The sequence below is a fragment of the Ascidiella aspersa genome, chromosome 9, assembly GCF_963924565.1.
Source record: "Ascidiella aspersa chromosome 9, kaAscAspe10.2, whole genome shotgun sequence".
NCBI classification, from domain to species: Eukaryota; Metazoa; Chordata; class Ascidiacea; order Phlebobranchia; family Ascidiidae; genus Ascidiella; species Ascidiella aspersa.
The window spans coordinates 3,512,142-3,530,074 of record NC_139455.1 but is presented as its reverse complement, the minus strand read 5'-3'; the positions used below and the strand labels follow the sequence as shown (position 1 = coordinate 3,530,074).

At 39.2% G+C, this 17,933-nt stretch overlaps 2 protein-coding genes across 2 annotated transcripts; both read right to left on the bottom strand.

Annotated features, from left to right (window-relative positions):
• Window positions 1-1,503: 1,503 nt before the first annotated feature.
• On the bottom strand, window positions 1,504-7,419 carry LOC146131930 (uncharacterized). The gene is made up of 5 exons (XM_083397140.1): window positions 7,303-7,419; window positions 6,462-6,596; window positions 5,659-5,803; window positions 4,432-4,538; window positions 1,504-1,746 (listed from the first exon to the last, which is right to left on the bottom strand). Exons 1-5 carry the CDS (start codon window positions 7,417-7,419, stop codon window positions 1,504-1,506), a joined length of 747 nt encoding a protein of 248 aa, XP_083253266.1.
• A 3,323-nt stretch (window positions 7,420-10,742) lies between these two features.
• Window positions 10,743-14,032, bottom strand: LOC146131929 (putative defense protein 1). The gene is made up of 4 exons (XM_083397138.1): window positions 13,933-14,032; window positions 12,829-13,060; window positions 12,422-12,502; window positions 10,743-11,691 (listed from the first exon to the last, which is right to left on the bottom strand). The coding sequence occupies exons 1-4, from the start codon at window positions 14,030-14,032 to the stop codon at window positions 11,409-11,411; spliced, it is 696 nt and encodes a 231-aa protein (XP_083253264.1). The 3' UTR covers window positions 10,743-11,408.
• Between the last annotated feature and the right edge of the window lie 3,901 nt (window positions 14,033-17,933).

Here is a 17,933-nt window from a genome sequence, read left to right as displayed (position 1 = left end):
CGCGTTCAACGTTAAATCCATGACAACACGAACGTTCAACGGCAGATCAAGATTTGAGGTGGGAAACGTGGTCATATCAACTGTTTTCACGTTCCGAACGCCCTTTTCTAGCAGACAGCTTCGAGTCATAATTATTAACTAAAAAACGTTTGATAATACTGCCCTCCGTGTTTAACTCCCTGGCTATATAACACTGTGTTCGCCGCAAATGAACTTCTTATAGACAAGTTCAACTGGATAACTCTGGTTAACTGTCACGAAGCCAACAGGCGAATTCTCAAATTCAGTTCCATGTGATAATCAAGCCTTTTAACTTGTGGAGTATAAGAAAAAATCGTTTGCAATGTTTCATTTTCACTTGCATAAGCGTGATAATCGTGCGGGTTAAGCCTCAGTAACAATTGAAACTGTAATATGACCTCAGAGGGTATCAAGGTTTAGAATTGTTCCCAACATGAAACTATACGCTTCCGATTTACAGAGACTCTCCAAATGCTGAAAATTTTTGTGGAATAAGTTGTTAAATGCACGAAGCCACAAACTATTAAATCTATAGGGTTGTGTTTTTCAAGTTGGAATATTTGACGGAACTCAGTTACAGCAGTATGAAGTATAGCAGTGTTCGGCAAACTTGTTTTGCTGCGGCCCACAATACTTCTTCGAGATCTATTGAAAGCCCACTACGTAAAACCACTACAAAAACAGGGAAGGATCCAGAATTTTTGGGGGGTGTGGGAAGCAAATTTTTAGAAAATCGTTAGAAAATTACGTCATAATAAAAATAACTTTAAAATACCTGTTGTTTCGAGCGAACTCGTGCGCAAATATGCAGCTTACAGCAGTCTATAGTCGTGCGTAGCGCGAAAAAGTACGTTTATTTCTTGATTGTTGGTAAAATTTTAATTAAAATTGACGCATGAGGTACATCAAATATGTTCTAATATTGCTTGAAATAACTGAATTTCAGGTACAGTATAATTCAACGATAATTGGACTGTCGAGTGTAAGTCACACGACGCAAGATGCCATAGTATGCATAGCGCCTTTGTGGCTAAATAGATTTAAGTAAAACCGACAAAAGTTGAATATGTTTATAGTTAAACTTGGTTAAAAATATAGTTTGGGGAGGCCATGGCCTGGAGGTTATGTATGCAACAATGAGCCACGATAAAACTCTCAGCCACACCAAATTAAAAAAGGTACAATGACTGTACGGCTATCACGCGGCCCACAACTACACGACAAAATAATCTATTAAAAATAGCTCGCAACCCACTAAAAATGGCTAAAAGGCTCACATTTGGGCCACGGCCAACAGTTTGCCGACCACCAAAGTACAGTATGCGGCTACCGCAGGCAATAGAAAAACTTTGCAGATATTTTTTGATATTGACATAACCAGAACGTCATTTTGTTCGAAAAGTTATAAAAACTGAGGTTGAAGCATTTCATTATATCAGCACATTTCATTATGTCAAGTAGTAATATTTCGCGCAATACAGTTCACAGCAGCATCAAGTAGTATCCGGCTAGAGTAAGCAACAGAAAAAGTATAGAGACGGTAAGACAGGCTTCCCGCTTCATTCGCTGCATCGTTGGATCCGACTTGAGTCGTTCTTCGAAAATATTTCCACCCACGTTCTGGTGGGGAAATGGAGCTTGGGGCACTTCGACCCCCAAAAAGTCGCATAAGGGCCCCCAGCCTTGCTTCACGCTGTAAACCAGCAACTTGTCTTTGGGCGCGTTCTAAAGATCAAAATAACTTTCAAATGCGCTGTATACAGGGAAAAATGCCTTGTACTTGGCTCAAAGTTTCTCGAGCGTATTTTATGTAAGATTAAAAAAATGTGCAGTTGCCACTAGGCAATATTACACTAAAAGGACGCTCTTTCAGTACTTATTTCGACTATTTATACATGATGCCTTCATCAGGGAATGCAACAACAGCACGCTTAATGTAAGATTGTCTAAGTAATTTGCTTTTGGGCGAAAGAGAACTGTCATTCAATGGTAAAGCGCATGAAAGAAACGTTTTTTTTTTGCTTAGTCAAGGTGTCGGGCTCGTGACTAGAGTAAGACTACCGGAGCCCGACGTTCGAATGCGCTTTACTAACTTCAAAAGCGAAAAGGCCGCAAACTGTAAATTGTAAAGGTGTAATAGCAGAGGCTATTATAGAACGTTTTCGAGCCATGTACGTGGATGGATGAGTTATACGACATCCTTATGAGTGGAATGCTGTATTTCCCCCCTTTACTTCAGTTGCGTAAATTGGTAGAATACACATTGTAGAGTCGGAGCCGGACTCGAGACTCGACGGAATCGCACATTTAACCGGATTTGACTCTGGTTGTTTTTTACCGACTCAGTACCCCTGGGTACCTATCCGACTCAGTACCCCTGGGTACCTATCCGACTCTGTACCCCTGGGTACCTATCCGACTATTTACCCCTGGGAACCTATCCGACTCTGTACACCTGGGTACCTATCCGACTCTGTACCCCTGGGTACCTATCCGACTCTGTACCCCTGGCTACCTATCCGACTCTGTACCCATGGGTACCTATCCGACTCTGTACCCCTGGGTACCTATCCGACTCAGTACCCATGGGTACCTATCCGACTCTGTACCCCTGGGTACCTATCCGACTCTGTACCCCTGGGTATCTATTCGACTCTGTACCCCTGGGTACCTATCCGACTCTGTACCCCTGGGTACCTATCCGACTCTGTACCCCTGGGTACCTATCCGACTCTGTACCCCTGGGTACCTATCCGACTCTGTACCCCTGGGTACCTATCCGACTCTGTACCCCTGGGTACCTATCCGACTCTGTACCCCTGGGTACCTATCCGACTCTGTACCCCTGGGTACCTATCCGACTCTGTACCCCTGGGTACCTATCCGACTCTGTACCCCTGGGTACCTATCCGACTCTGTACCCCTGGCTACCTATCCAACTCTGTACCTCTGGGTATCTATCCGACTCTGTACCCCTGGGTACCTATCCGACTCTGTACCCCTGGGTACCTATCCGACTCTGTACCCCTGGGTACCTATCCGACTCTGTACCCCTGGGTACCTATCCGACTCTGTACCCCTGGCTACCTATCCGACTCTGTACCCCTGGGTACCTATCCGACTCTGTACCCCTGGGTACCTATCCGACTCTGTACCCCTGGGTACCTATCCGACTCTGTACCCCTGGGTACCTATCCGACTCTGTACCTCTGGGTACCTATCCGACTCTGTACCCCTGGGTACCTATCCGACTCAGTACCCCTGGGTATCTATCCGACTCTGTACCCCTGGGTACCTATCCGACTCTGTACCCCTGGGTACCTATCCGACTCTGTACCCCTGGGTACCTATCCGACTCTGTACCTCTGGGTACCTATCCGACTCTGTACCCCTGGGTACCTATCCGACTCTGTACCCCTGGGTACCTATCCGACTCTGTACCCCTGGGTACCTATCCGACTCTGTACCCCTGGGTACCTATCCGACTCTGTACCCCTGGGTACCTATCCGACTCTGTACCCCTGGGTACCTATCCGACTCTGTACCCCTGGGTACCTATCCGACTCTGTACCCCTGGGTAACTATCCGACTCTGTGCCCCTGGGTAACTATCCGACTCTGTGCCCCTGGGTACCTATCCGACTCTGTACCCCTGGGTACCTATCCGACTCTGTACCCCTGGGTACCTATCCGACTCTGTACCCCTGGGTACCTATCCGACTTTGTGCCCCTGGGTACCTATCCGACTCTGTACCCCTGGGTACCTATCCGACTCTGTGCCCCTGGGTACCTATCCGACTCTGTACCCCTGGGTACCTATCCGACTCTGTACCCCTGGGTACCTATCCGACTCTGTACCCCTGGGTACCTATCCGACTCTGTACCCCTGGGTAACTATCCGACTCTGTGCCCCTGGGTAACTATCCGACTCTGTGCCCCTGGGTACCTATCCGACTCTGTACCCCTGGGTACCTATCCGACTCTGTACCCCTGGGTACCTATCCGACTCAGTACCCCTGGGTACCTATCCGACTCTGTACCCCTGGGTACCTATCCGACTCTGTACCCCTGGGTACCAATCCGACTCTGTGCCCCTGGGTACCTATCCGACTCTGTACCCCTGGGTACCTATCCGACTCTGTACCCCTGGGTACCTATCCGACTCTGTACCCCTGGGTACCTATCCGACTCTGTACCCCTGGGTACCTATCCGACTCTGTACCCCTGGGTACCAATCCGACTCTGTGCCCTGGGTACCTATCCGGGCTGTAAAGTCGCATCCCAGGTACCGACAGTTCCATAGTCGTGTACCTATTCTATACCGCTTGGTATCAGGTATCGGATCCAAAACAATTATCGCATATTCCTAGTTATAAACAATGCCCTTGCAACACCAAAAGTCAAACAATACCGTGAGTACGTGTGCGTTATGTCGTCTTAAGGCCATTAGTCTCATGTTTCTGGAGTCAGTCCATCTCATGAAAGGTAGCGTCAATCCACAATCAAATATAAGGCCCACTGTAAGAATAAAACATGTCGTCAATAGTATCAACCAGTATTGTAATGATGTAAGTCAATTAATTAAGTCTTTGTTTTTAATTGACCTAACTTGACTTAAGTCTTTTTGGCGAAATGACTTGACTTGACTTAAGTCTTTTTGGCGAAATGACTTTACTTTACTTATGTCTTTTTGGCGAAATGACTTGACTTGACTCAAGTCTTTAGGAAAAATGACTTTGGGTTAAAATAAAGTCTTTCCATTAGGCTTTTTTATCAAATTAAGTTATTTATTTTATTTTCGCACATTAAACAATTTAATAAACAATTAGTAAATGACAAGCCGTTGAAATAGCTGTAATTAGGCAAAAAAGACTTAAGACTTAAGTCCTTTGGCAAAAATAATGGCGATCCGACCTAATACCAAATGATGTCTTTACGGTCCTTGAACAAGCAAAATTAATCAAATTAAAACGTTCATAAGGCCTTTTTGAAATCTGTTAAAAAAAAAAAAAAAAAAAAAAAAAAAAAAACTTGCCGTAGCGTTACGAATTTAGTTTCCACTACTAATATATTTTGATAAACTTAGCTTTTAAGGTAGAATCGTTGCAGTAAATCGCAAATCATGGCTAAAACTTCCATATTAAGTTGGTATCGGATGGCAATCGATAACAAGCTAGTATCGAACGAGTACCGATACTAGCACTCGGTATCTGGTATGGGCGTCGATCCAGTAATATCGAAAATCCCTATTGGTGATGCATAAGCTAAGCTAGTCCTGGGCAACATACGGTTCTACCGCAAATAACATATCGGTAACTTAAAGCCTCAAAAAGCAAAACAAAAACAAGTTTTTAGTGAGACATTTTTACGCATTTTAATCTTAACTTTTGGTTTAACGCGCCCACCACTAGATAAGTGCCAATATACCAGCAAAATATGTATATTTTTTCATCTGTGCTCAATGCGTCACATTCCTTTCTAATTCTAAATTAAAGTTGGCATTTTATAACAAATATAGTGGCAATTTTTTCGCGCGTGTATTTGAGATCCCATTTTTGACCCGGCCCGCCACAACATTTCTCATGCGGCCCGCGGTTACAAATAATTGCCTATCCCTGATCTAAGCCGTTATTCTTACAATATCTCCTCAAAAAGTAAAAGTACTGCCATCCGGTCGGCGAAAGAGACATTAGAAGATTCAGATATTTGTTGTTTTCCATCATCTTGTTTTGGTTGATCGCACTTTTTGTCCAGCTGTCTTCTTCCCGGGTGGTTAGGAGGATCTTAATAGAGTAAACAGACTTTTTTATATTTTAATGGAGGTAACAAATGGACACTTCATGGTATGTGTCGTTCATATAAAAAGCCTTGAAAATGCCAGATATACAAAACTGTAACATGCAACAAATTAAGACATAAATATTCTGTAGGCTATTCTAATGCGCTTATAAAGACTATTACTATAGCAACCCTATTTAGCGCTAGTTTAAATTCTTACGTTTATAAGTTCACACCAGACCGGTTAATGATATAATCCTTAAAATAGGCAAATTTGTCTTACTATAAAGTTCTACATCAGTTGTTCTTAACTCTGTTAAGTGCCTTCATCCCTGAGAGGTCTTTATTTCGTTCAATTATCCCATTTAAAACTATAAGGCTATACCTTGCAATTAATTTATCAAGATCAACAGTAGAACGACCAAAAAATGCACCCAATTAAACATGGAAACACCCCTATGAGTGGGTTTTTAAACATCCACCTTAGTCTAGTTACTAAAGAAGTGTAATACAGGTTGTAGAATTGGACTCTTGACTCGTAATAATCACACATTAGGCCGGAGTCTGCACTCGGCAGTCGTACTCGGGTACTTTGTTTTTGGCGAAAGTAGGACTCGGGTTGTTTTTAACCGACTTTTTGTTTTTAGTCCTGTTAAGAGTTACCTTTGATTCTGGAAAGGCCTGAAGGAGTTGCTCCCAAAAGTAATATGTTGGTATGTCAGTAACAACATCCACTCCCTCATATGACTTCCTAATGTCCTCGGTGCCCGCTTTGTCTTCTAGATAATCGTACCAAACCTGTTTTGCGCGATAAAAAAGCATTGCAAAAAATTATGGATGGAAAAAACCTAGAGTAGCCTACTTATTTAATCTTTTAGCCGTGGCACTAATGTGGAATCTCCGGCCTCTAGGGATAAGCGCAAAAAAGATAAAATCTGCAACCGAAGCTGTTTTGCAACGAGAAAACTGAAACTAAGGAAACGAACATTATATGATACACTTCGGAAACTTTAGCAATGATAAAAGATTAAAGGTGCAAACACAACTCATTGATGTATTTAGGTGGTTCACCGAAAAGCCATCGCAGACTCGCCGAATGTGTCGATTGATGTGTTTTTCATTCATTGTGTTTAGATATGTCGATACCGGGCAGTTTATTCCGATTCCCGATATTTCTGAATAAATTATCGCGATCCGATCCGATACTAAATGACGTCATGTCGGTGCTCACACGAGCAAAATATTAAATTTAAACATCAAAATTTTGCTTTACGTAAAGAAAGAAGTTTTGTTACTTAACCTACACTTTTTTAAACAATCTTTAACAATTATCTTAAGATTTATTCGAAACAATCACAAAATACTATCTCTACTTCTGTATGCGTTTTGATATTCTTACTAACGTCTTACTACAACCTTCAACCATCATTCTCCGAAGTTACAAATTAATTCCGTTTTTATTTGAATCATACGCTTAGTTGTAACACAAACCGACTGCACTTACCTGCCTGTGTTGGCCGAAATGTTCCATAGTGTCGTGCACTTCGTAGCCGAGGATTTTCATCGCCCTTGCGATCGACTTTGTGCCCGTCTTGGACATTCCCGCTAAAATCAGTTTCATGATCGTACGTTTTGATAAACCGTATAAAACCTTCGGCGACAACTGTTATTAAGCTTTGTAAATCACCGTTTTTCACTAATTTTAAATAGGGTAACCAGGTGGCACTATGTAAAAAGACAAGCTTTTGCACAACCGTGCTTCATCAGGTCAAAAACGTTCTACTTTGATCTGATGAAGCACGGTTCTGCGAAAGCTTGTCGAGAATACAATACAATTTGTCTTTATATAGTGCAAATTGTTATATAGTTTCGTTGTTGTAGCAGCCTAACTTTTCTTGCGCTATTTCGGGACCTATATGTCTCTTTTGCAAAACTACTTCTCAAATGCATTAAATTCTTAAATCTTGAACAGGACAATGGTTAAAAATCCCTTTAGTTTATCCCTGCAATTTTTTCTAGCTAAAGAAACAACTTGGTTCGAGGTTATACGCAGAAAACAAATTGCCTTTATGGTTACAGACAATATATTTTTCTATTAGGCTTTAATCAGGCATCCTATTTCGTCGCAGCACATAACTGATTAAACTGCTTACGCGCAGTTTAACACACATCGCACCAATTTTGCTTTAAAGATTAACTGTTCACCCAAAGAGTTACTGAACGCTGGACTCTTACAACAACTGAACGCTGGAGTCGGTTATCAACCGAACCGTAACTAATCACGTTGATTGGAAACGCACGTCGAAAAAGGTTCAAACAAAATGTGTAGCCTATATATTTTCGCTGTGTCTTATAAATGTCGTGTTGCCGAAAATCTTAAACTGCGATTTTGAGGAGATTTATTTCGTTAATTCCTTAAGGTTTGTTAAAATACACATGAATATTTCGGTTAGGCATCATGGAGCCTATAAAATAGTCCACGTACCCCCAAATGGGTCCATGGACACCAGGTTAAAAACCTTTGGCCTAAGTGTTTACTAAATTCAATCAGTTTACAAGTTGTATTCAGCTGTCCAGTTTATTATTTGTGTGAATTTATGGCAGTACACTAATCGACAAGTATTTCCAAAAGAGCGCGCTATATCTGTAGGGGCGAAATATAGGGGGTTTATTTGTCAGCATGCCAAAAAAACTAGCAAGAAAAATGTATTCCGTATTTAGAAACCGGGTCTTTGTTTATTAACCGTAGTGTCGAAGCTGTCATGCTGAATGTCTTGCGTATATTGAATTTTATGCGAAGCTATAAACTTGATAAATACAGCAACTGAAATTTTACGACAGTAATTCTGAAGCGATATGGCATAACGGTTATAACTGCCTCCGCCTTCTAAAAGTATTATCATTACACCTTTTCGTCGTGTCTGTAAAGACTATAGCTGAGTCGGGCTTCAGACAAAAATGCAACTTCAAACGTAAGGGCAGTTCTATCGAACTAAAAGCGCACAGTTCACCAGGAATATTATATATGACACTAAATTATGACTTAATTTCGTCAGGTCATTCTAAATATTCCCCGAAATGAAAATTATTTCTATTAATGTTAGTTGTCGACGCCTGTGTACCTATAATTGCAAAAGTTTCCAAAACATTTTAGCTGGCTTATTGGAACTGCTAAATTAAAGCCAACGTAAAAACAGTGTATTATTCAAAGTATAGCAGTATAGACTAGATGACGCTGAACACTAAACACTAACGAACTTACCGCCGCTAGCGAGATGTATGTATTTTTTGTGAACTTTTCAAGCGGAAATCAGGTTTATTTCCTGCGATTTCGAGTGCAAAATGCAAAAGCTTTACAATTGCATGATCTGGTTTTTTTTTCAAGTGCATTGCTTTAAATTATGCCTACAGAGTGAGCAATTTGCAACAAAAGAGGCCGCGATAGTTGGTTAACGTGGATATGCATTTGACTGCTGTTTTATAAACGAGTTTTGACTTGTTGTTACGCTGTATTAAGAATTTGGAAAGATTTAGCAAAACTTTGAACGTCCTAATAATCGCCTTTTTCTTATTAAATAAAAAAACTTTTTTTTCATTAATGTTTATCTCAAGTTTTGCACATTAAACACTCTTTTTGTAGTATATTGCGTTTGTGTTATGTTTTAGTTAAGCTATTGACCATAATCGGACAAGTTTACCATTTTTAAAAGTTTAACATTTAATTTTTGACAAGGACTTGGAATTAACTTAATATAATTATGACTGCTTGTTATTAAAAAAGACTTGACCAGGACTTAAGTTCTTTAAAAAATAACTTGGCTTGGGCTTACGTTATTTCACAAATACCTTGACTGGGCCTAAAGTCATTGCAACATGACTTGTTTAGAACACTACATATACCACATCATCATATCACATCATTTATTCCAAAACTGATTTAAAAATACGAAATGACTGTTTCGAAATATCTTTGTTATTGCCTAAATGGTGACTTTGAAATATACGTTAAATCTTGGACTTTTTCCCTTATTGCATTATTAATTGGTCAACTGTATTACAATATGATTTAAATATTTTTACACGCAATAATGATAAACTGGGTAAAAAGGATTTTAATGAAAAACATCTGTAATTCTTACAACATATTATGCGTTCTTGTCATGCAGAAATTTGCGTTGTGTATTTTGTTTAATTTATGAAGGTTGCTTGAGCTGTTAATATCTTCAATGTACTTGGCGAACCTTTAACTTATTGAATTCATTCTTGATATATAGTAAACGTGGATTTGTGTAGCGTCGACAATGTTCAAAATCGGCAACAAATTTTTACAATCAACTAGTTACGGACATATATATATAGGTATATGTATATATATAGGTTTCTACACATAAACGAATCAAGTAATAAAAAGTTAATCGTCGCCAATCAATCCGAAAAATATAGTTCAGTTTAACAACTACTTTAAAGCGATTTACAATCTAAACTAAAACAGTATTCGGAACGCAATACAAAAGTGTTACAGGGTATAGCAGGGGTGGGCAACTACTTTTGACAGGGGTGGGCAACTATTTTTGACAGGGGTGGGCAATTAAGGCCGGGTCAAAAAGGGTGTCTGAAATACACATAATATAAAATGTGATTATTTTTCAAACTAAAGCTCTCGATATCCTTAATTTGACGAGCTGGTAAGAGTAGGGATAGATGAGGATACCTTGCAAGTGTAATTCATCAATAACATATTCAACAATCAAGGTAAAAAACGCAAAAGCTTATTTTTGTTTAATAAAGTTTTATGGAAAGTAAGCCTCATGCCGGATTAAACTTGAAGGGCTGTAGTTTGCCCAGGTCTAGGATATAGCAATGCATTTCGGGCGGCTAAATGAGACGGCATTTTACTACGTCGTGAAGTTTAAATATAATTTTCCCGAACAACTAATCAACCTGCAGAGGTTTAGATTTTTCCAAATTACCTTATGAAGCTCTTGCACTTTTTTTTTTTAGCTCGATCCTTTAATCGTATGTGAAAAATACTTATTACCGGCGACATAACCTCACAAATTATACCTATATGCAAAAGGAAATTAAATTTACAGATCATAAGAAAATAAGTTTACAAGTCGTGCTTATAATGTTGACTAAAACGAAAGCAAATAAACCTCGGCTGTGTTACCCACAGCAACAGTCTGTGCTAAATGATTCTGCGTTCCGTCAGTAATATTAAAAGGATAAATATTGGCTGGTAAAAACGAAAAACCTCGGCAGTAATAGGCCTGTATACAATGGTAATACTGCATTACACGAACTAGTAAATTTCACATGGCACACAACTGACACAAGCAGCTTTTGGTTAGTGCGAACGTTGGAGGGCAAGTTAGAAGCCATGACAAAGTCTTAGTTTTACATTTTTTGCATTATGATTATTAGGGATATACGATAATATCGGATCGGAGCCGATACCCGATGCCAAGTGTTAGTATCGGTACTTGTAGGATACTTGTGTGGTATCGATGTCGTTTTTTCAGCAAAATTTAAAAAATTAATGTTACGACAGCCAACCAACAATGATAATAGCAAATCTTCAATTATTCCACAAACACGGCGACGAATAACCTAAGCAAGTCGAGCTAGAACAAGCTGGCACAGCGACAAAGCGAACATTTGCCACCAAGCTCCGACTAGCTCCGCAGCGCCACTGGTGGACGTTATAGTGGTGAGTGGTGTGTTGTTGTTCGAGCCGGCAGTGGGCGTGCCAGAGCTGGCTGGTGTCGCTGTCGAACTTCCGCTAGGGGCGCTGGATGCCATACTGGACATACTGGTCATCATACCATTGTTGGGTGTTGTGGTTTGGTTGCTGGTCGTTGCAGATGCGGACATTGTCATTGTAGTTGTGGATCTACGTAAGACAGACTTGGACAACTAGATTTATTTTAGATTTTTATTTTAAAATGATACCTTCTGTATGGGCTTTGATATTCTTATTACGTTTTACTTCAATTTCCAACCATTATGCTCCAAAGATTTATTTTAGTCTTCCGAAATTATATTAGAATTAGAATTAGACCATTTTGAGTTTTTTCAAAATAGTTTTTTGAGGCAAATTTACAAAACTGATGGTGTACTTGCACCAGGTTTATTTTTGCTGCGGTTGTATGAAACGTTTTAACAAGCAAAGAAAAGGCAATCACCAGTTAAGAACTGAAAACCTCACCACTGGTGTCAAAAAGTAGAAAAAATGTCTTATGACTTAAAAGTATAGTTTGCTGCTTTTCAAACTTTGCAGATTGTCCTATAACCAGTATTGTTTAAAAACCAAAGTTACTGTGATTGTAAAACGCTGATTTTGAAACGATCTTTAGGCAGCATGGTAAAATTAAATAGGGTTGAAAAAATGAAAAAGATAACCTAATTTCACTATCCACTGATCAGTAAAGTAGCTTGATAGTAAAACTTACAGCCGAAATGGTCTAGTAAATCGAAATCATCTTAAAAATTTGATACAAGTGCGTATGGAAACGTAATTATAAAGATGATGTCGATTTCCTCGCCTTTTTCGCTTTGAATTTCATTGTCAAGCTACAAAATATATAAATAATTGCTTGTAAAATGTAAAATAAATTCCTTACGCTGTAGTCGGCGTTCCAACGAAAATTGTTGGAGACGATTGCTTGAGATAGACAGTCCGCGTCTCTTTAACTATGGTTGCACTGCAAACAATTACAACAATCGGTGATACTGACAAAAAGCTAGAAAGTGAATAAATCGCTTGATTTGTATTTCCATTTGTTGGTTTACTTTATTGTTTTTCGGGGTTTTCGTCGTTTGTCAATTGTTAACTAGATCCTATGCTGAATAAACTATAAAGGCTTTACTTGGACTCAAGTTAATTTACGAATGACTTGACTTGAACCTAAGTATACAAATGACTTGACTGGGACTTTTTTTGCCAATGACTTAACTTGGACTTGGACTAAAATCATTCTAAAATGATTTGTTTACAACACTATTGTCTTCAATTACAACCAAAACTCACTAAATGACGTGGTTCGAATTGGCCGGCGACGGAGCAGTCCAGATGAAAGTGGTCACCAGTGGTTTCTGGGTATTGTTGGTGTGGGTCAGGGCAGCCTGGGCCCCCGAGCAGTCCAGGTGCTGGTAGTCGGCCGAGGGAATTCCCCAGACACCCACGGGCTTGTTGCCCCCCGAGAGTCTGCCCTGTAGCAGAATGCCCTTGAATGGAGACCCGGCGGTCGCTGTTATTGTCACTGTGGGTAAAAAACAACGTGATTTGCCGAAAAAGACGATGTTAGCTTGGAAGGATGCAAAATGTTTAGTTTTTCGGGGGGACACACAATAACACCCATAAAGCTATGTTTCTTGACGTTTTTTCGCGGCCACTTGAATGTTAAGCGTAAATATAACATCAAAGCTTTGGCGACTCTTATTATTACGATTGATTTAAAGCTATGGTCGGTTAAGATCTTTGACTAAAGAAAAGGCAAGTCATTTTGCCTTAAAAAGATCAATATAATCATTCCACACAAATGACTTAACTGCAAGTAAAACTTATTTGATCGAAAAAGAACTTAAGATAATATGAGTCATTTCAAAGAAGCAGTGACCAAAATGTAAAGCAAGCCACCTTGTACAAAAAAATTAAACTAAATTGAGTCAAAACACTTAAAGGTAGATATGTCATAGGACAAATGACTAAAGTAGATGTCAAATTCGCCCCAAAAAGGTAAACCAAGCTAATTTGCCATTAAAATGTAGAATTGTGATTGTAATACAATGAACCAGGCCATGTTAAAACAGTAACTAAATTTCACGTGAATAGTAACAAACTTAAAAATAGCAAGGCACGTTCAAATTAATAGATTCCATTCTTTTAAATATCTTTACCAACTTTAGTGAATTTGCTAATCTAATATGATAAACGAGAAAAGAGATAAATAAGCTTCTAGAAACTATCTTGAAAATTGTCAATTTTTAAATAAATTATTTTCGTTCAAGCCATTCTAACCGAAACGTAGGCCCACAATATAAACCAAGCCATATTAAAACAGCAACCAAATTTCAAGTCATCCACTAAGTTATTGCGCCCTATAAGTAAGCACATATAGCTAACACTTCTCACCTGTTACTTTACCACCGGGCTCCACAGTCTGTTTGTCAACCGAAATGCTGTAGGGACTTCCAGCTAGATCAAGCACGGGTTGGGAATGTTGTGGGTCCATGGTCATACACGCTGCAACGGGGGCCCCAGAGGGGTAAGCCTGCGCCCCAGCGAAGAAACATAACGTCACGACAGCCAGGAGCCTTGCGCGGTAAATAAGACAGGGCGACATTTTCCTTATTTCTAATTTAAGTTTAAAAATTTTCAGTTTCCTAGTTTGCCCGATCTAGCGCCGATTTCTGAAAAAAAAAAAGATTTTTTTAATGCGTAACTACCTCTGTAAAGGTTTTCATACTGAGTTGATGTTGCATTGGTCGGCAAAAACATGTTAAAGTTGATTTAGCACAGTCCATTGTTTTCTACATGATGTTTCTTTTTTTTACGGAGATTTTTTTTATTTTTGAATGCTAACAGATTCTGAAAAAGAAGCGCATTTTTCGGCCTAAATAGTCTTATGGTGCTGCAGACTTTCAAAATAACACTGTTGTTGGTTTCATAACCTGGTCAGTTCAAGTACGTGAAAAACACAGAACTCCTTTTAATTCCAATAAATTAAATCTTTATACCGGACTGTAAGTGCCGCTTGCATCGGTGGATCATTGGGCAAATCGGAACACCCGTGTTTTGACCAGTAAGAATATCAAAGCCCATACAGAAGTAGGTACCGTAATAGCATTTTGAACGTTTCAGTTTATTCATGATATTGTTCGAAACGTTTAAAATGTTACCGGTAATTATGTATGGGCTTTGATATTCTTACTGCGTCTAACTACAACCTCCAACCATTGTGCGCTACTTTCTAGGTTGCTATTCGGAAACTCTAGCCCTGTTGTTCCCAATTCTTTTTGTACCTTAAATTAGGTTTCAAATATTTCTTTATTTCATGAATAAAGAGTTATTCCAAACGTTCAAAATGCTACCTACTTCTGTATGGGCTTTTCAAATTCTACCTGCGTGTTACAACAGGCTCTAACCATTATGCTCTCCACTTTCGATCACGTAATTTCCGGTTGGTTAATTGCGTGGTGCAACAAAGGGGTCACAACGCTCCATCCCACTCTTAGAAAAATACCCAGTCACATGTTTCCGAGAGTAAACTACCTTTGTTTAATCTTGCTTCGCGTGCCTGGGCGCTATAGTCGCGTCACGGGATGAGCAGGTTTTGCATTGTAATGAACAAACGCATATTGGCGCATTTAGATTGTCAGCTGAGAGCTGTCTTGTGTTTCCTGTGTTTCACGTCACATATCCAGCTGTATACAGCGACAATAGTAAGCTTTGTGAAACACGAAACCATTGACGGCAGATTTCTGGATACATTATACAAACAACACCATTTCATTTGTATAATCATTTGATTTAAACCAAGACTTTTTGACTAAATACTAATCCTAGTCCAGGTCATAAGTTGCGCAAGTCAGTCTAATCATAGTTAAAGCAAGTCAATTTCAAGTCGCGTACTTGTCATGCAAATAAAACGTTAAACTATTAAAATTGTTGAACGCCTACGATTATGAGCAATAACTAAACTAAAAAACAAAAAACGCAACATATAGCAAACTACTTGTTCTATTTGCAAATAAAAGTCATTGACTTAAGTGATTGCAACACTCTTGTGCATCATCTTCAAATCACTTTTGTATTATTTTCTGTTACGAGTTGTTGCTGTATTGTTAACAAATACATAAATTACATCTTAAACCTTGGTCAGCTCCTTCAGCAAAGTTACATCGGCACGTTTGGCCTAATTATGTTCGAGAGGTGTACATTGGTCTTACGTAGAGCGCACTTATGCCCTTGGGGCATCGAATATGTTGTCTAATCATAATCTCCAACAGTTAAGTTTCCAGATATATCTATGGTTTTTAATCACGTTGATTCGTAATCCACTAGAATTGAAATATTTTAGAAATTTATAGCGGTTTTGCTTTTTAAAATTTGTTCAACCCCTTTTTTTTTTACTGTAATGTTGGACATGGAAAACGTTTAAAAGTATAAGTTAACAGATTTGTTTCTATATTACATACAAACCAGTTGGACTGTATAAACGCCAACGTTAAAATTAGAGATTCGAGCGCAGTATTTTGTAGTCCATCTAAAAATTACATGCAAACCTTTATAACCTATGCCGCAACACTTTTTCTTTAAAATGCATCTTTAAACAAGGAAGTACACAGCCATCCACCATTTGCAATCGCCCGTATAGGTATTTTATGCAACCGCCGTTCAACACGCTTGCATTAAATTCAGGAGAAATTATGGTTTAAACTTGGTCGCCCAATGCCAACAACAATCGTGCTTTCCGTCGTATCACAGCGTCAGCACAACTGGCAAACAGCCAAGCTCGTGTCGACTGCCGGGCCACGCCCGAAGTCGTCTGATGTAACCACTTTCCACAGCAAAAAAATCAAACAAAGAAATGGCGCAAATAATACACAAAAAAGATGGCAAAATGATGCAAATAATACACAAAAAAAGATGCAGATATTATACAAAGCAAAGATGCAAATATTATACAAAGAAAATATGCACATCTTATGCATCCGACTAAAATGGATCTGGAAATTAATTTAAACCAGGGGTTCTTAAATTGGGGTACATGAACCCCTTGGGGGTACGTGGACTAGTTTAAGGGCAATTAGGCCCTAATTGAAATATCACTGTATATTTGAAAAGTAGTCGTTTTTTTAAAGAAAAGTGTTTGAATCAGAAATAAAACGTTTTTGCACTGAATATATATTTAGACTCTTCAACTTTTCGATTTTTTTTAGTTTTTTTGTATTGTGACATAAATCTATGTCGTTATCTTTAAAATTCCTTACCTACACTCAACCACGCGAAGCAAAATATTTTTGAGGGTGCTGTGGTAACAATAGTTTATGAACCCCGGAACAGTAATCGACAAGCAGAAACCTGCATATATTGGTTTTGAATTCCATAAAGATACGCCCTTTTAAAGAAATAATGCTAGCCGGGAAATATGCCTGACTTTTATAGACAAAGCAGAACAAAACCCAAGAAAAAAACTGTTACTGGACCAGAACCGTATCTTAACTTGTCCAGCGGTAAAATATAGCTGCCTACTGAAGATAAGACAATTTGGGCAGCTATAGTTTTTTAAAATACTTAGGTCTTCAGCGCTCATCAAAATCAAACCTTAAAACCCTGCGTAACAGTTTCCAATAATTTGCGCCGCATAGCAAACCTTCCCACCTAAAAAGCTCTGCCAAAGAGCACAAACACACAACTGTCTTCCTTTATACCAAAGTCTCTCAACCTTTTATAGCCGCGGGCCAAATTCCTTAAGTATAACAGCGAAACTGTGGCAAGCCAACTCTCTTCACTGCGTTTTTTGTGAGTGAACAAAACCTTCCAATCTAACTATTGATATGTCTTCACATTGCTACCACAACTTTTTAAAATTTTCGAAAAATATTCAACAGAACCAATCTCTATAAAACTAACCATGTAAAACTTCTGAAGACAGCCACCCAACCAAATTAAACGGCCAACCAAATATCCATAGGTGGGCATCACTGCTTTATGCTGATGCCCCAATTGAGCAAAAAGCAAAAGCGAGCGTGAACAAAACCTTAGACAAAAAGCATAAATAAATTACCTAAAAATAAGATACATGGCTTCGCATTGCTTGCGCGACTTTATCCGATTCAGCTAAAAACAAAAGTGTGCGTGGTGCAAATAAACGTGATGGGAAGTTACCTAATGACTTCCGAGCGTTCCATCTTGCATATCTTGCTTGAAATACCCTTTGGCTCTCAACGCACTTATGCCTTATTTGAAGATGGTCGTGACAAGACGTACGCCAGTGCCTGACAACCTATTACTTTTTTGTTCGCCCGTTGAGGAAAATATGCTTTTGTTTGGCAAAATATCTTTACTTGATAATTAATTACAAGGCCACAAAGGTCGAGTGGTTCAACATCATCTCGATTAAAACGTTA